The following is an 18,424-nucleotide window of genomic DNA, read 5'->3' on the forward strand; positions in this document are numbered from 1 at the left end:
AAATATAGGTGTATATATATATATATTTTTGTCTTGGTACAGAGAAACGCATATCATTTTTTCAATTATAAAAAATTAGTAAAATAAAAATGTTTTATGTTAATTAAACAAAATTCAGCAAATAGAGAATAGTGGAAAACCAAACAGCAAAAATCTTATCAATAAAACCACCTTTGTTTGGTATTTTGAGAGAATTATTATTATATTTTTGGAGATGGGGTTTCACTATGTTGCTTAGGGTGACCTTGAACTCCTGGGCTCAAGTGATGCTCCTGTATCAGCCTCCTGAGTGGTGGGGACGATAGGTGTGCATCGTCCTTTTGGGAATATTTTAAATAATCTCTTGTACTGTGTGTGGGTGTTAAAAACGGAAGTAACCACATGTATGTACAACTTCGAATCCTGCCATTTTTTTTAGAGATACATTTAACCTTTGATCATAGTAGCAACGTGACTCTTGATGCTAACAAATTATCTGTCTCTCTTTTATTGTGTTCATTTTCTATTTCCATTGAATAGTTGTATTTTGTCTTTCACTGTAAATCACCTCCAATTATTTATTTATTTATTTATTTTTACTTTTATTTGTTTTAGACAGAGTCTTGCTCTGTCGCCAGGCTGGAGTGCAGTCGCACGATCTCGGCTCACTTCAACCTCCACCTTCTGAATTCACGCCATTCTCCTGCCTCAGCCTCCCAAGTAGCTGGGACTACAGGCGCCCACCACCACACCCAGCTAATTTTTGCATTTTTAGTAGAGATGGGGTTTCACTGTGTTGGCCAGGATGGTCTGGAGCTCCTCACCTTGTGATCTGCCCACCTCGGCCTCCGAAAGTGCTGGGATTACAGGCGTGAGCCACTGCGCCCGGCCCATCACCTCCAGTCTTTACTAAAAATTAAAGCGTTGGTCCTCTCAGGTGGAGCAGTTCCCTTGATGATGGAGGCACAGGTGGGGTGTCCGCGGGAACTTCAGTCCAGTGCTGGGCTCACCTGGCTTCTGCAGGAGATGGGGCCATCAGGAAAGTGTGAGCCAGAGGACGCCATTTTCACAGAAGCAGGAATTCCCAGGGAGGGCCAATGGTCAGGATGTGGGGACTGAGTGACACAGCAGGTCAGAGGAGAGTTGAGAAGTATGGTGGCACACTGGGAAGAGCACAGTCTCTGCAGTCACATACCAGCTGAGGGACTTGGGCAAGTCCTCTATCCCCTGAGCCTCAGTTTCCTCATTTGTCATACATGGATAACACATCCTTTGCAAATATGCTATGAGGATTCAGTGAAATAACAGGTGAAGCACCTGGCATATAGAGGACCTAAAATAAAAAAGGAGCTATTTCTATAGTTGCATCTTGGAGCCGCAGAATAGCTTGAATTTGAAGGTCAACTAAAGGGTCTTAGGAACGTTTCAGAAATGAAATGCAATGAAAACCCCTTCCTCCATACTCTCATAGCGGGTGAGAAGGTGGCTCTTCCACAGGTGAGTATCAAAGCTGTGTCAACACATGAAGGATTGGGGATTCTAAGGAATTCAATGGGGATTCTAAGGAATTCAAGGTGAAAGTTGCTGAGATGTACAGGCTTCTCTGGGCATGGTGCACGCGCACAGGGAGGTGAAGGGCGAGAAGCAGCGGTCTTTGGGACCTGCTTCCTGTCTGGGACGGTGCAGGCTTGCCGGGTGGGGGTTTCTCCTGCAGTGGCTTGGTGCAACAGTGATGTGAATAGGATTTCCCCGACTCCCCCACCCCCACCCCCCACCACTGCCTCAGGGTTCAGTCTCACTCCCAGCCCTCTCTTGGCTGGGGCCTGCACTGTGCTGGTCAGTCACTGTTCAAGCACCCCAGGGTCAGTTCTTGCCGTTCATCACTCCCTTGATCCAGTCCACGTAGCTGAGCACTTTGGTGTAGAAGTCATACCCTTCGCCACATCCTATGCCCCAGGACACAATGCCCGTGGCCACCCAGTGATGGGCACGATCATCCCATACCACATAGACGCTGCCACTGTCCCCCTGGCAGACACTGTGCCGCTGCGTCTCGTCCCCAACACAGAACATATCATCAGAAAACACCTCGGGCCTCTGTCTCTTTCGGAGCCAGGCCTCACAGGCCTCCCTGGGAGCTACAGGCAGCCTGGAGTATTTCAACTCAGTAGTTAGCCAGCCCATCTCCACGCCAAACCCACTGACGTAGCCCAGCAAGCCGCTGCGGTAGAGGGTCTCATTATCGGGCAGACAGACCGGGAGGACGTTGGGGCCCAGCGGGATGCTGTGCTGCAGCTCCAGGAGGGCGATGTCCCCGCTGAAGTTGTGGGACTCATTCTGACGGTAGTCGGGGTGCACAATGACACGGCGGACAGGGTGGTTCCCCAGTTTCAGCATCTCATCTATGGCTGTGTGGCCCAGGAACACATTCACGCTCCGGTTCTTCCTGAGAGAAACACTGTCCTTGGGGTAGATGGTGTGGGCAGCAGTGAGGATCCATCTGTCACCCAGCAGGGCCCCGCCCCCACGGCCATGGATACTGGTGAAGGCTTGCCAGGGGAAGTTGCCCAGCTTAGCTCTGGAAGAACGGAGGGTCGTCTGATTCTGGGCAATGGGGGTGACTGGCCGTCCGCAGACTGGGAGAGAGGAGGGGTAGGGGTGACAGTCAGCAGCTGCATCTAGGCACATTGATTGAAGACCTACTTCTCTGAAGTGCTGTGGTAGGGGATGCGTGAAGAGGCTCTGGGATAAGGACTCTTTTTTTTTTTTTGAGACCGAGTTTCGCTCTTGTTGCCCAGACTGGAGTGCAGTTGCGCGATCTCAGCTCACTGCAACCTCTGCCTCCCAGGCTCAAGCAATTCTCCTGCCTCAGTCTCCCGAGTAGCTGGGATTACCGGCACTGACCACCACACCCGGCTAATTTTTGTGTATTTTTATTAGAGATGGGGTTTCATCATGTGGGCCAGACTGGTCTGGAACTCCTGAACTCAAGTGATCCACCTGCCTCGGCCTCCCAAAGTGTAGGGATTACAGGCATGAGCCACCGTGCCCGGCCGGGATCAGGAGTCTTATACTGATGCAGACCCACAGTGTAGACCATGTGGGCAGACACGGGCAGGTAATCAACGCCAGGTGTACGGGGCACCCATCCTGCATGGGACTCAGGACAGTGGACTGAAGGTAGAGAGCAGAGATGAGCACATGTTTGGGGCTGGTTCTGCAGGGCTCTCCTTCCTGCCTCCTCAGAGGCATTAAAGCAATTCCTTTGGATCATCCTGGGCCCCCATGCTACAGGCAGAGTCTGTTTCAGTGCTTCCTGCCTCAGTTTTGTGTCACTTCCTCATTTGTAACATCTCCCACTACCACCTGCCCTCCAACCCATCCCCAAAGCACCATGAGCCTTCAGGCTACCCCTAGAGTGTTCCGTGGATCAGACTGGGTTAAGAAGGCAATGCTTTCATTCAAAAGTGTGGATCTCAAAAATGGTGGACTTGAACCCTCATGTATAGCTGGTGAGATGTAAAATGGTGCTGCTGCTGTTGAAGACAGTTTGGTGGTTCCTCAAAAAGTTAAATAGAATTATTATGCAATCCAGCAAGTCTACTCCTAGGTATATACCCAAGAGATTTGGAAATATATGTTGATACAAAAACTTGTACACAAATGCTCATAGAAGCATCATTCATAAAAGGCAAGAAATAGAGACAACCCAAATGTCCATCAGTTGAATGAATAAACAAAATGGTGTATCCATAGAAAGGAGTATTATTTAGCCATAAAAATGAAATACTGATGAATGCTATAACAGGAATGAACCTTGAAAACATTACACTAAGTGAAAGAAGCCAGACAGAAACAGCCGCATATTATATGATTCCACTGATACAAAATCCACAGAGGCAAATCCATAGAGACAGAAGATAGATTAGTGGTTGCCAGGGGTGGGGCAGTGAAGCGTTGGAGGTACTGGGCTTTTTTGAGGAGGGTGATGGAAATGTTCTGGAATTAGTGGTAGTGGTTTCACTACATTGTGAACACACTAAACATTACTGTATTGTACTGTTTAAAGTGGTTAAAGCTGGGCGCGGTGGCTCACCCCTGTAATCCCAGCACTTTGGGAGGCTGAGGCCGGTCGATCACCTGAGGTCAGGAGTTGTAGACCATCCTGGCCAACATGGTGAAACCCCGTCTCTACTAAAAATACACACACAAAAAATGAGCTGGGCATAGTGGCAGATGCCTGTAATCCCAGCTACTCAGGAGGCTGAGGCAGGAGAATCGCTTGAACCCAGGAGGTGGAGGTTGCAGTGAGCCAAGATTGCGCCACTGCACTGCAGCCTGGGCAACAAGAGGGAAACTCCATCTCAAAAAAAAAAAAAAAAAAAAAAAAGTGGTTAAAATGGTAAATTTTGTGCAATGTGAATTTTAAAAATTAACTTTTAATTTTTTCTTGGCAACTACAGATTTTGAGAAGTTCTGTAATTTTTTTTTTTTTTTTTTGAGACGGAGTCTTGCTCTGTTGCCCAGGCTGAAATGCAGCGGCACGATCTCAGCTCACTGCAACCTCCACCTTCTGGGTTCAAGCGATTCTCATGCCTCAGCCTCCTAAGTAGCTGGGATTATAGGCACACACTATCATGCTAATTTTTTGTATTTTTTTTAGTAGAAACGGGTTCTTGCCATGTTGGCCAGGCTGGTCTGGAACTCCTGATCTCAGGTGATTCACCCGCCTCAGCCTCCCAAAGGCTGGGATAACAGGCATGAGCCACTGCACCCAGCCGTGAATTTTATCTCAATAAATTTTTAAAAAAATGGTTGACTTTCTGGCACTGTGTGGCATCTAGGTAGGGAGATGTTTTAGGAATAGAGAGCCTGTCAGTAGATCCTTAAAACACATGGCACAAAAGGGGTTTTCTCTTAGTTCAGCTTGTTGGTTTCTCTTCCTCCTTTTCTAGTCCATCTTATTAACTTCCTTCATGCTTTTCCTCAGATATATCTTGACCTCTGAAGAATGAGGAACAAGCCTCTTCTTTTCTGGGCCTTGTTGATTGCCCTGTTCTTCCTCACCTTCTGCTTCTTATCTTCCTTTCTATTCTAAGGCTTTCCTTTAACCCCTGTGTCCCGTAGGTCCCAGTTGCAGCTGCGACTTGTTGGGGGAATGGTGCTGGCAGGTGGCTACTCACCAGGCATACACTGAAGAACCTCCTCCCCATCCTGTCTGTCCTTCCAGGTCCCTGGGTTTGTGCCGGTGAGTGTCCCTGAGGCGCAAAATGAGGAGAGGCAAAGAAATAGGCTCAGAGTTGAAGCTGCTGGCGAACAAACCAGGCGCTCAGAGGCTGGCAGGCGTTTGGGTGGGAGTGAGGCAGATGGAAGCCACCTCTGAGCAGGTGGGGACTCACCTGCCGCCGTGGCCTGATAATAGGGCTCCTGGCAGTGGTTCTGGACCTTGGCGGGGTTGTCTCCAGGTGCGCTGATGGCCTCAGAGCCCCTGCTGGCCTCGCTGATGGGCTGACTATAGTTCACAGCTATAGGAAAACAGCACCTAGCACAGATTTGCCAACTGGCAACCCAGGGGCTGATTCTGGCCCATGGCTATACTTGGTTTGACTTGCACAGTGATTTATTTTTTATTTTTACTTTTAGTTTTTAAAAAACATTTGAGTTAGTTTTCCCTGATCAGACTGTCAACACTCAAAGAGTTTGAAGGTAAGTGTGACAAGCAGGGTAGGGGGAAACAGGCACTTCCATATATGTTTGGTAGGTATGTAAATTAGCAAAACATTTTTGGAGAAAATTTTAGCAATATCAAAATTTAAAATGCAAATATTTTTTAACCTACTACTCCATTTCTAAAAATTTAGTCTAAAGATATTCTCACACATGCGCTCAAAGACACAAATGCAAGGATATGCACAGTAGCACCGTGTGTGGCAGCAAAGTATCTATCAGGAGGGCTGATCGAATACGTTATGACACATCAGTCAAGGGGATTTTATGTGGTCAATAAAAATCATGAGTTCGCCGGTGTGGTGGCTCACGCCTGTAATCCTAGCACTTTGGGAGCCTGAGGCAGGCAGATCACCTGAGGTCAGGATTTTGAGACCTGGCCAACATGGTGAAACCATTACTAAAAATGCAAAAATTGGCTGGGTATAGTGGCATACCTATAATCCCAGCTACTCAGGAGGCTGAGGCAGGAGAATCACTTGAACCTAGGAGGCGGAGGTTGCAATGAGCAGAGATTGTGCCACTACACTCCAGCCTGGGTGACAGAGCGAGACTCTGTCCCAAATAAATGAATAAATAAATAAATAAAAAATAAATGAGTTAATGCTGACCATATGGAATGGGATGATCTTTAAGATATATTATTCAGTGGGAAAATGCCAAGTTCAGAACACTTACAATACAGACACACACAGTTTATCCTCTTCCTAGGAAGAATATCTAGGCAATGGAGAACACAGTTGTTTCTGGGGAGGGCAGCTAGGAGTTAAGAGCCAGAGATAGAGGAAGACTTACTTTTTAGCATACTTAAAAAATGGTATTTTATCATGTGCACCCTTCCTTCCCTCCCTTCCTCCCTCCCTCCTTCCCAGCCTCCTTTCCTTCCCTTCCTTCTTTCCTTCCTCCCTCCCTCCCTCCCTCCCTCCCTTTATTTCTCCCTCTCTTTCTCTCTTTCTTTCTTCCTGTCTCACTATGTCTCCCAGGCTGGAGTGCAGTGGCATGATTACGGCTGACTGCAGCCTCAAACTCCCTGGCTCAAGCAATCCTCCCCCTCGGTCCCCAAGTAGCTGGTATTACAAGTGTGCACCACCACGCCTGGCTAATTCTTAATTTTTTTGTGGAAACGGGGTCTCACTATGTTGCCCAGGCTGGTCTCCAACTACTGACCTCAAGCAGTCTTCCAGCCTTGGCCTTCCAAAGTGCTGGGTTACAGGCACGAACCACTGCCTCCAGCCAGTATTTGTCTTTCAAAACCAATCTGAGTCATCATTTGAAAATTTATAATTTTACTTAAAAACCCGGATTTTTGGCATCTCTTTAAAAATGAGATGATCTGCAAACACCGGGCCTATAAATCTGTGCGGAAACCACCACTGGGGCTGGGCAATGGCTGTCTCTTAATAGGGTTGCTTGCCCGCAGGGGCAGGGCTGGGGTCCAGCCCAGGTGTCCCTGAGTCACCTCAGCTGTCACTCAAGCTTCCACTTAAGGCTTGAAGATACCAGGGTCATGGCTGGGGACAGAGGCTCCCTCCCTGCACCCCCAGGAGGGACACTCACCCACGGTTTGGTAGAGGGCCAGGAAGCCCTTGTGGAGGTGGACAGTCTTGTTCTCCGAGGAAGGCTGTGTGCAGAAGGTCAGCCGCAAACTCCTCCCTGGGGATACAAACTCCCTCTGACCAGGGGGCCTGCCCAGAGGGGAGTCTTGCTGACCACAGAACTGGCTTGGATCCGACCCGCTGGCTGAGATCTGAAAGCAGGAGGAGGAGTGAGGCTGCAGATAGGTGTGGGGTGAACCTGTGCTGCTGCCATCACAGGGGCACATCCTCGGTGTGACTCCAGCCCCATCTAGATGGGCCGTGCCCCTCTGGGGCTCAGAAGGCACCTCACAGAGGCTTCCTCAACTAGCTTCTGGTTCCATTATTGACCATTATTCCATTATTGAGTTTCTTCCAGACATGACCGCATACTATAATGTTTCTTTAGCCTACCATAATTATTTCATACAACCCATTATATTTTCCTTCTTTTAAGAAGTTCCTTGGGAACCCCAGGGTTCCCATAAGAGTCGCTGGATTATAAACTCTAAGATGTCAAGGACTAGTTCTGTCTTTTTCACCACTGAGTTCCTGGTGCTCAACGTGGTACCTATAGCACCACAGCTTTGACTCAAATGAACATAGGCATAAGCCCCTGCCATCCAGCTTCTCCTCCATCCCCAAGCCCCATCCCATCACCTTCCACTTCTCTGAGTAACTTTCTCTGGCCAACATCTGTGAAGCAGTAAGACCCTCTGCAGAGACTGAGCCTCTGGGGTCCCTGCCTTTTCCTGCTTTCCTTCTTTTGGGGTGCCCCTCCTCTTACCCCATGCACTTTGTAAACGAAGCTCTCACAATGTATGAAAGCCTAAGGACACAGGTGTCCACAGTCCAGGTGCACTGGATGGTATTGCTTCACCTGGCAGGTTGTCTCTGTTTCAATGCCCTTTGACTGTCTCACCTCTGCTCAAATCCCTTCCTGTGGGTTCCTCAACTCAAGGAAAGGGCAGCTTGGAGGGAGTTCCTGGGCCATGCTTCCTGCTTCATCTCTGTTCCAGGTACACAGCTCACTGCTTGGCTCATTTTAGTTCTGGTTTTCATACTGATCCATATATCCCAGGTTTTTGCTAGCTCTCCATTCCCTCATTCTCCACAAGTCCCAAATTCATTCAAGACTTCATCCAGACCATGTCATTATGATCAGAGTAACTGGGTAAAAGTTGCGATGAAGAAAATTTCCAAATCGCCCCAAATACCTTGCTCAGACAAATCCCAGTACTGGTCTTTTGCTTAGAATATCAACAAATGTAACTCCTGGCATTTAAGAGGCCTGCCTTTTGGGGAAGAAGCAATTTGATATAGGAAATGGTGCTCAACTGCTCTACTTGGTTGTAAAACCCTCCAGTTTTCCTTTTGCCCTTTTCCCTGAATTGTCAGCTAAATACAATTGCTTAGGATTCTAACTGGGAAAGTAGAGTGGACACAGGACGGAGTCCTAACACCCTTAAATTCTAGACTTTGCTACTAACTCCATGTGCGAAATGGGGAGTTTCTGAAGCACCCAAGATCTCAGTTTCCTCTCCTATATAATGGTCTGTGTGGCCTCTTCCAGCATGTTCTATGGCATCTTCCAGAGTCCACACTAAGAGCAGTGGTGAGGATGGATACTCAATACCTGCTCCTTCAAAATTCATTCTGCTGTGTGTCCCGCACACACATAAGCTTGCATTTGATTCACTCTTTCACTTATTCCTTTAACACATGCACTGACTGTGTACTATGTGTAATACACTGTGCTAGGTGCTGGGGACACAGATATGACAAAGGCACAGTTCTGCTCCTGAGGAGCAGTGGCTGAGGACACTGACAAGTAAAAAATAAACTAGATGATAGTGTGCTGAATTCTGCATTTGAGGGGTGTGTGTGTGTGACTTACTCTGGGAGGAATCCTATTTCTGATCTTGAAGTTTCTCAATGACAAGAAAAGAGGCCAGGATTAAAAATCTCTGTGATTTAAGAGGAACGGGACTCATGGTAGGTGCTCAACAGACACAGGCTGAATTGAGCAAAGTATCATCCCTTCTGATTAAGTCTGAAGCAATAAATGCACGCACGTTTCTCCTCTCCCACCTCAAACCCCAGTCATATGACAGCAAAGGGATAAAATGGTACACATAACCAAGGACAAAAAAGGGAGAGAGAGGATGACAGCAGATGAACACACTTTGGAAGATGGAGTGCAGATGCAAGTGATAACTTGAGTTTGCAATGATGGGAGCCAACATAAAGCAAGCAGGTTCTCATCACAGAACCAGGGTAAGTTTTAAAAATTGGGGCAATCAAGATAGGGATGAGGGAAGGACTGGCACAGGGATGGCAGACGGGAAGCCTGTGAGGGAGACCACAGAATCCTAGAATCTCTGTGCACCCAGGCAACTCCCTCGGGCCCACCCTGGAACAGGGCATGAGCTTAACGAGAAACCCTGGACTTGAGGCCCCATGGCACACTTGACAGAGGGGGCGAAGGTCAGTGCAGCAGGTCCATGAATAACATTGTTGTTTCATTATGACACTGATGAGAAAAAATATCGGCTCCTGTCTGGGGCCACTGTCTGGGTGAAGTTTGCACATTCTTCCCAGGTCTTCAGTGGTTTTCTTTAGGTCCTCTGGTTTCCTCCCACATCCCAAGCTGTGCCTGTTGGGTGACCTGGCATGTCCCCACGGCCCCACTGTGAGTGAGTATGAATGTGTGTGAGTGCGTCCTGAAACAGGATGCTGTCCTGTCCAGCACTGATTCCTGCCTTGCATCCTGAACTGCTGGACCAGGCGGTGGCCACCCGTGACCCCAAACTGGAATAACTGGGTAAATAATCTTACTCATTTTTATTAAGCTTTCTTACATGTAGGCATAGTTCACATGTATTTCAATATTTAATATTAGAAGTGTTTGGGGTCTTTATTTAGGTGTTTGGTGATGTTTCTGTGATCAGTAATTGCTGCAGGTACTTCACTCTTGTCTATATCAATGGCCAAATTGGTTTCATTCTATGTTGTTTCTCTTAAAGTCATACTTGCCAAGAACCTATGGATGATATTAAGTGAGGACTCACTGTACCAAAAACAGAAGGATTAAGTGAAAGTCTACCTGCCAAACAGTGAGCTGCAGCTCCCTCCACCAGGCCCTTCTCTCAGCTTGTTGACCAGAATGCTAGGGTCCCTGAGCTGGAGACTGCAGGAGTTCTCTCAGGGGAAAATGGCTGTCCCCAAATAAAATGCTTTTACATCCTGACAGTTGGGAGGTCCCCAATGGCACATCTAGGTCACCCTGCTGATAACCCTATTTTCAAACCTATCATTTGACAAATTTTTAGCTATCTACACAGAACTTCCAATTAGTATTTTAGTGCTCCACTCTTTTTTTTTTTTTTTTTCCTTGAGACAGAGACTCACTCTGCCCCCCAGGCTGTAGTGCAGTGGCCTGATCTTGGCTTACTACAACCTCTGCCTCCCGGGTTCAAGTGATTCTTACGCCTCAGCCTCCCAAGTAGCTGGGATTACAGGTGTACACCACCATGCCTGGCAAATTTTTGTGTTTTTAGTAGAGACGGGGTTTCATCATGTTGGCCAGGCTGGTCTCAAACTCCTGGCCTCAGGTGATCTGCCTGCCTTGGCCTGCCAAAGTGCTGGGATTACAGATGTGAATCACCACACCAGGCCTTAAATATGAATGGACAGCCAAGTATTATCAGACATTGTAGGAAAGTCTCTAACACAAAAAGCAGAGACCAAAACAAACAAATGGCAAAAAGGAACTTGGATGAAACAGACCTACTATAGATAACAGAAGAAACATTTAAAAATAATCCCAAAGGAGGGAAAGGAGTTGACATTGCATCAATGAAACAAGAACAATACTCTATAAAAAGGCACATGTAGAAAATTAGAACGAATCCTTAGAAATGAAATAATATGTCAGTGGAAAGACCCCATTAACTAAAAGGTTGGGATTTAAAGATGAGGAAATTTCCCAGAAAGTGGAACTAAAGAGATGGTAAATAGAATAAAACAGATAACAAAGCTAGAGAATCAATCTAGAACATACGACAGCTGAATTACAGGAGAAAGAGAAAATAAAGAAATGAGATGTCTAGAAATTATTTAAAAAATAGCACAAGAACATTCCTAGAATTGAAGGACTAGATTAAAAGAGGCTCTATATTAAAAGAAACCTGTACAATGCGTGAAAAACCACGTGTATCAAGGGACATCATAATGAAAGTCCAGAATACTGGTAATAAGGAAAATATTCCAAAAGTTCTAGAGAGAGAAAACAAAGGATTAGGAATGATAAGGGCATCAAACTTGTTAACAAAGTCTAGACCTAGAAGACAATATCATCAACATTCTAGAAGAAAAAGGTGTCCAATCTAGAATGCTATACCCAGATCAACTATCCATCTACTGTGAGCATAGAACTGAGACATTTAGACACATATAAGATCCTCTACAATTCATTCTAAAATACTCTTTCTAAGGAAGCCACTGGTGAAGGTGCTCCTCCAAAATGGGAGAGTAAACCAAAAACGAGAAAGGTATGGGATTCAGGTTCAGCACAGGACAGGTAAAGGAAATCCCCAGAAAGAGGGAGAAGGGAACTCCCAGAATGTGTGACGGCTTAAAGAGCAAAGAACTCAGGCTGTGAAAATAAACCATCGAGAGATCTTCAGGAGGGATGTCACCAATTAAAAGGAAGACCAATAGACTGAAATCTGTGCTTGAGTATTTCAGAAGAAGATTTACACTCCTGGCGAAGAGTCTGCTGAGATTAGTTACAGAGACAACTAAGCAAACTAAAAAGCAAAACAAAGACAAACACCCCCCACCAAAAAACGAAACAAAACAAAACAAAAAGCCTTCATGTAACTATCGACTCCTAAATTATTTTATGCCATGTGCTCAGATGCAAATATTTTAGTCATAATAATGTAAATAATGAATAAAGAGTTAACTAAAAATGATAATATATGTAAACTGGCAGAATGGGGAGTGGAAATGTGAGTGGTTAAGACTGAAGACAGATAAAGCTAGTCCTTATCTTCTATACTGTAGTTGAACGTTAATAGAAAATATGTAAAAATGAAAGATAAATAAGCATGTGATTTATACATACGAAGTTAAAGACCAGATGAAACAGCTACATGAATTGCAAGATGACTGCTCCCAAGGAGCAGCTCTCAGGGGTGGGGAGGAACAGCTTGGAGACTGTTGTTATGCATAAGCCTTTTTAAAAAACTTTTTTTTTTGGAGACAGGGTCTCACTCTGTCACCCAGGCTGGAGTACAGTGTCATGATCAGAGCTCACTGTAGCCTCTACCTCCCAGGCACAAGTGACCCTCTCACTTCAGCGTCCTTTGTAGCTGGGACCACAGGTGCGTGCCACCACACTTGGCTAATTTTTAAATTTTTTTGTAGAGATGGGGTCTTGCTATGTTGCCCAGGCTGGTCTCAAATTCCTGGGCTCAAGTGATCCTTTCGCCTCAGCCTCCCAAAGTGCTGGGACTACAGACATGAGCTACTGCACCCAGCCTTAGAAAACTTTAATTAAAAAAAAAAAGTGTTACAACTATTATGTATCTATAATAATTAAAAATTTTAAAATTAAAAAATAAAGTTCAAAAGTTTATGTGTGTCATTTTGATATAAATAAAATTTAAATCAAAAGATAATGTGCTCTTTTTATTTTTATTTATTATTTATTTATTTTTGAGATGGGGTCTTGCTATATTGCTTAGGCTGGCCTTGAACTCCTGGGTTCCAGCCCTCTGATCCTCCAGCCTCAGTCTCCTGAGTATACTGCTGGGCCTACAGGCCTGCATCACTCCATCAAGAACTGTTTCTAAAATGTCCTTATTCTGAATAAGGCTTTGGCGTTAGAAGTTTTGTGACAGCTCTTCTAAGGTAAGTGCGAACGGTGACTTAATCTTTTGTTATTATTTGTGCCCAGCTTCCTCACCTGATAGAGCAGGCACTCAACAAATACATGATGATATATTTTTAACAACCAATATGTGCGTGCCTGCCCCTGGCTCCATAGATTTGCAAGATTTGTGTGTCCCTTCATAAGTCTTCCAAATGCAGGGCCTGCTTGCTGCCCTTTTTGCTCGCTGCGGCCCAGACGGCAGCCCTGGAGGCGCTGCTGGGAGGTTGTGTCCTGGGGTCCACCACTGCTCCCCGATAAGCCAAGCCCGACTGTCCCTACATGGAAAATTCCTCCTCCAGATGGGTGATTCAGGGCACCGCCACTTCCCACAACCCCGGGAGCCTCCCTGGCCACAGTCCTGGCGGGACCTCCCCATGCCCAGCTCACTGTGACAGAGTCCCCTGCACAGTCCTGGGACGGCTCCAGGTCGAAGTCCTGGAAGACGAGCCTCACAGCAAAGCCCTCTGGAGCCTTGATGTCCGTGCTGCTCTCGTGGCCTTTGCGATAAGGCTCTGGGTACCCGGGGGATGTCAGCTGCTGGGGTAGCTCTTGGGCCAAGAGGATGGAGCCCCCGGTGGGGCAAGCCTGGAGGACTCCCCAGAGGAGCAGCCACCACCTGTGAGTAGGGGGGAGGGCAAGGTGGGACCGCGCAGCTGTGGCCGGAAGCCTGTGGGTGTGGGAGGAGCGGGGGAGCCGCGCTAGGACTGAGAGGCCTGGCAAGGCCGGGTCAGAAGCGGTAGCCTCACCCTTGAGGCCCGGGCACTTCCCGTCTCCTCCCTTCCTCCCCTTCCTCACCCCATCCCTACAGCCTCCCGTGCAGCCTGAGCTCTAGGATTGTCGGTTTTCCCTCCTCCGAAGACATCACCTTTGCTCATCTCTCAGGAGAGTCTCATCCAAAGGAGGGGGTGCTTTCTGCTTCAGCAGATCCCACCCCACCCTGGGATCCGAGGGAGCAATGGTGGGGCGAGTGAGGGTCTGCCGCAAACACCCACCGACCACCCCCAGGAAAGGTGCTACAGGCCACAGGCAAATTTCAGTTTCCCCATGGAATATGTGCTGTGCTGCTGCTGCTGCTGCTGCTGCTGCTGGTGTGTGTGTGTGGGGTGTGTGTGTGGGGGGGGGAGGGGGGGGGTGGGTGGTAGGGTGGGGGGAGGGGAGGGTTTGCGGCCACACACCCTCCCATCCCTCTCCCTCCCGTCCTCTTCCCTCCTCCTCTGCCGGGAACACACTCACATTGCGCCTGGACAGCCTGTGGAGTGAGGGCTCCTCCAGAGATATTTCCCCCACACTCTGGGTCCGGGCATCTGGAACTGGACATCTGGGACCTGCGAGAGAACTGGCCCAGGCTAGGGAACAAAAGGTGAAGGCCGGTGGGGGAGGAGGAAGTTCCTGGAAGTGTTGAGCAACTCCTCAGTTCCCCTTCTCCAATTCTCCGGGCGGAGCGCCACCTGCCGTCGGACTCAGGAACAGCGGGCCGGCCGCAGCTTAGGGGAAAAGTCCCAAAACCTCGCTGGCCCTCAGAGGTCAGGGTGACAGGACACTGACTCGACCCTTTTGTACTATTTAACATTGATTTTTGCCACGTGTGTAGGATGACTCCTTGTGAGTTATGGCTGCTGCCTTCACTCAGCCATGTCTCTTCCTCCCCGACCTTTCCCTTCACCGACATACCTGGGGAGCCTCCCTCTTGTGGAATTGAAGTTTGTGATCCTTGAACTTGAGCTTTCTCTTCCTTTCCCTCCTCACCAAGCAGGGGTGGGGGACATGCGCTTAGGTGGCCTTTTGAATCCTACCCACAACCTCTGCAGGCTGCTTGTCCAGCATGGTCAGGGCTGGGGTCGAGCCCAGGTGTCCCTCAGTCCCTAGTCCCAGTCATCACTCAAGCCGTCACTCAAGCTTCTTTAGGCAGTCACTAGAGCCCGTGGCTGCTCTCACCGCTCCCCGAGGAAGGACATTCACCCACAACTTGGTAGGAGGCCAGAAGACCCTTGTGGAGGTGGGTGGTCCTGTCCTCAGAGAAGGCAGGTGTGTGGAAGGCCTTACACTGTACACACACACATGCACACACACACACACACACACACACCCCTCTCAGAGAAGAATCTATTGCTTCCTCCATTTTGCATATAGTAATATGGCAGCAAGTTACAGACCTAAACAGGATATGCTCTGCATCTTTGGTTTTTCTAGGCTAGAGAGATTTAGGAGAGCCACAGTCCATGGCTACAAGGAGATGATAAGAGAGTGATGGCCAGGACAGATATAATTTCTCAGGTACAGCCTTGAGCTCAAGCCTGCCTGTCTGCCACATCCCAACCCCAAACACACCTGGGGATGATCTCCCATGCCCGTCTTTTGAGGAGTGGGCCCCTCTGACTAGGACTTCTTTCCTCCCGTGACATCACTGAAACCCGCTCTCTCACAGAACTCTTAGGGTCACCTGGAGCACCTTGGAAGCCAGAGATGCAGCCAAAGAGTGAACAATGGTACCAATCCCAAGACCCATGTGTTAGGAAGAAACCAGCCAAGACTCAGATCAGGACTGGGGAGTCTACCTCTCGTCTCCATTCAGAGCATTATTTCCTTGTTTGCTAAGAGGGGCAGGAGATGGAAAACCCAGCTAGCCCATCTGAGAAGACTTTCTTGGAGATGAGCTGGAGGAAGGAGGAGTAAGGCCTTGGAAGGAAACTCCAGGACGGGTAGGATGACTGACTGTTTCGATTTGCATGGGACTGACGGGTTTCCCAGGACATGAGGCTTTCAGTTTTAAAATGAGAGAAGTTCTGGGCAAGCCAGGACTGGTGGTCACCCTAAATGGATAGGGGTAAAAGTGCTAGAGTGAGGCTGGGTGGGAAAGAGGACAGGGAGCCAAGAGGGTGGAGAGGCAGTGATGCACCAGCAGCTCCAGGTGACTTGGCAGTCCAGGGCCTGGATGTGGTCCCTGTTTGGGGTAATCCAGCACTCTGAATATGAGGGCCCACCTTGGTCTCACCTAGGTGGTGTGTGTGGCTGCAGTGTGAGTTAGGGTCAAGGACAAGGGGACGAATGGCCGGTGATGTGGGACTGGAGAAGGAGCTGATGGCTCTGTACATAGCTGGTCACTGCAGGCTGCTGTGGGCTAGGGTTGAGCTGTGCCCTGCTGGGTTTTCAGCACCACCTCCCCTACATGGGACCTCGTTTCTAACTGGCAGAGTAGTCAATTAAAAAAGGGGCATGCCTTGGCACATCATGGTCAAACTGCTAAAAGCCGAAGACAAAGAGAAAATCTTTTCTTTTTTTCAATCTCATCCTAAAGACTATACACAACAATATTTTCAATGTCACTGTTTTCTCATCAAAAGCAATATAGACCAGAAGACAGTGGAATAGCTCTAAAATGTTGAAGAAAAAAAAAATGTCAACTCAGAATTGTTTTTCTAGTGGAAGTGTTCTTCCAGAATGAAGATGAAATAAAGCTATTTTCAGATAAAAGAAAACAGAGATTCTTGTCACCAGCAGACCTCCACTATGAGAAGCGCTAAAGAAAGTTCTTTAGGACGGGCACGATAGCTCATGCCTATAATCCCAGCATTTTGGGAGGCCAAGGTGGGAGGATTGCTTAAGCTTGGAAAATGGAGGCTGCAGTGAGCCATGATGGTGCCACTGCACTCCAGCTTGGGTGACAGAATGAGATCCTGTCTCAAGAAAAGGGTTCTTTAGAGGGAAGGAAAATGAAACCAGAGGGAAGAGCAGAGCTGCACGCTGGAATAAAAAGAATGGTAAATTTGAAGGTAAATACAAAATACAATTTTCTTTTTAATGTCTTTAAAATACGTAAAACTGTTCCAGGCAAAAATGATAACATTGTATTGTGAAGTTTAAACATAGGTAGCTGTAACCTATATGAAGGCTATAGTATAAAGCAGGAGTCCCCAACCCCTGGGCCACGGACCGGTATTGGAGGTGAGTGGCGGGTGAGCAAGGAAGCTTCATTTGTATTTACAGCTGCTTCCCATCACTCCCATTACCACCTGAGCTCCGTCTTCTGTCAGAGCATTGGCGGCATTAGATTCTCATAGAAGCATGAACCCTATTGTGAACTATGCATGTGAGGGATCTAGGTTGCGTGCTCCTTATGAGAATCTAATGCCTAATGACCTGTCACTGTCTCCCATCACCCCTAGATGGGACTGTCTAGTTGCAAGAAAGCAAGCTCAGGGCTCCCAATGATTCCACATTACGGTGAGTTGTATAATTATTAATATTTCGTTATATATTACAATAACAATAATAATAGCAAGAAAACATGTGATAAATGTAATGTGCTTGAATCATCCTGAAACCATCTCCCTCTGGCCCCCATCCCTGGTTTGTGGAAAAATTGTCTTCCATGAAACCAGTCCCTTGTGCCGAAAAGGGTGGGGACTGCTGGTATAGAGGACAAGGGGGTGGACTCATGGTTACAAGTTTCCTTCATTTCACACGAAGTGGTACAATAGGAACCGAGAAAACTGAAGAGTTCAGGATGCGGAAGAATTCCCAGAGCAGCGGGTCTCCACCTGTGGTCTGGGAACACACACAGTTCCTAAGATCCTTTCACAGGGTCTGTGAGGTAACAAAATGACTTTCATAAAAATACTCAGATGTTATTTGCTTTTTTCCCTCATTCTGTCATGGTATACGGTGGATTTACAGAGGCCACATGATGTGCAATCCGTGGTAACGAGCGGGATGCATGCTTGTGTATATTTGTGTTTTAAAATTTTCTCAATTTTTATTTCTAGTACAGTGACTAGGAATAGATATACCCTACATAAGCCAAAGCTCTCTGGGGTTCTCAATAATTTTTTAAGGGTATAAAGTTTGAGAACAGTTGCCCTAGGGGGACCACTAATAGAAAAAAGGCAAAGAAGTATAGCTAAAAGGCCGATGTAGAAATGAAAATGGATGTCTGAATTTGGGGGGACTTGTTTCTAATAGGGTAACTTATTAGAAATCATCCTGGTCTGTCTAGGACTGAGGTTTCCTAGGACATGAGGTTTTCAACACTAAGACCAGTTAAGTTCCCTGGCACACACCAGGACAGTCGGTCAGCTTTTTTCTAACACTTCAATCATTTACTTCGGTTCCCTTTTCCTTACCCAAGTGTGAGTCCCTAAAGAACACAGGCCGCTTCTGCTCTATGTTAAGGCCCCCAGATGTAGGTAAGGGAGCTGGGATTCCT

At 47.3% G+C, this 18,424-nt stretch overlaps 1 protein-coding gene across 2 annotated transcripts; it reads right to left on the bottom strand.

Moving 5' to 3' along the window:
* Window positions 1-468: 468 nt before the first annotated feature.
* C1RL (complement C1r subcomponent like) lies at window positions 469-14,641 on the bottom strand. 2 transcript variants are annotated; one of them, XM_009180115.4, is made up of 7 exons: window positions 14,455-14,641; window positions 13,609-13,837; window positions 7,264-7,453; window positions 6,385-6,465; window positions 5,379-5,504; window positions 5,163-5,237; window positions 472-2,615 (listed from the first exon to the last, which is right to left on the bottom strand). In XM_009180115.4, the coding sequence occupies exons 1-7, from the start codon at window positions 14,523-14,525 to the stop codon at window positions 1,843-1,845; spliced, it is 1,545 nt and encodes a 514-aa protein (XP_009178379.1). In that variant the 5' UTR covers window positions 14,526-14,641; the 3' UTR covers window positions 472-1,842. The 2 variants fall into 2 exon arrangements, with proteins under 2 accessions (XP_003905955.1, XP_009178379.1); XM_003905906.5 differs by lacking the exon at window positions 6,385-6,465 and having other exon boundaries at window positions 469-2,615; window positions 14,455-14,640.
* Window positions 14,642-18,424: the final 3,783 nt, after the last annotated feature.

Source organism: Papio anubis, chromosome 9, assembly GCF_008728515.1.
Source record: "Papio anubis isolate 15944 chromosome 9, Panubis1.0, whole genome shotgun sequence".
In the NCBI taxonomy this organism is placed as follows: Eukaryota; Metazoa; Chordata; class Mammalia; order Primates; family Cercopithecidae; genus Papio; species Papio anubis.

Coding starts and splice junctions, on each gene's coding strand:
- C1RL (XM_009180115.4), bottom strand. CDS start 14,525: ATGCCCGGACCCAGAGTGTGGGGGAAATATCTCTGGAGGAGCCCTCAC. Junction 13,838..14,454: donor ACAGGCTGTCCAGGCGCAAT/GTGAGTGTGTTC, acceptor CCCTACTCACAG/GTGGTGGCTGCTCCTCTGGG. Junction 7,454..13,608: donor GTGCAGGGGACTCTGTCACA/GTGAGCTGGGCA, acceptor TCCTGCTTTCAG/ATCTCAGCCAGCGGGTCGGA.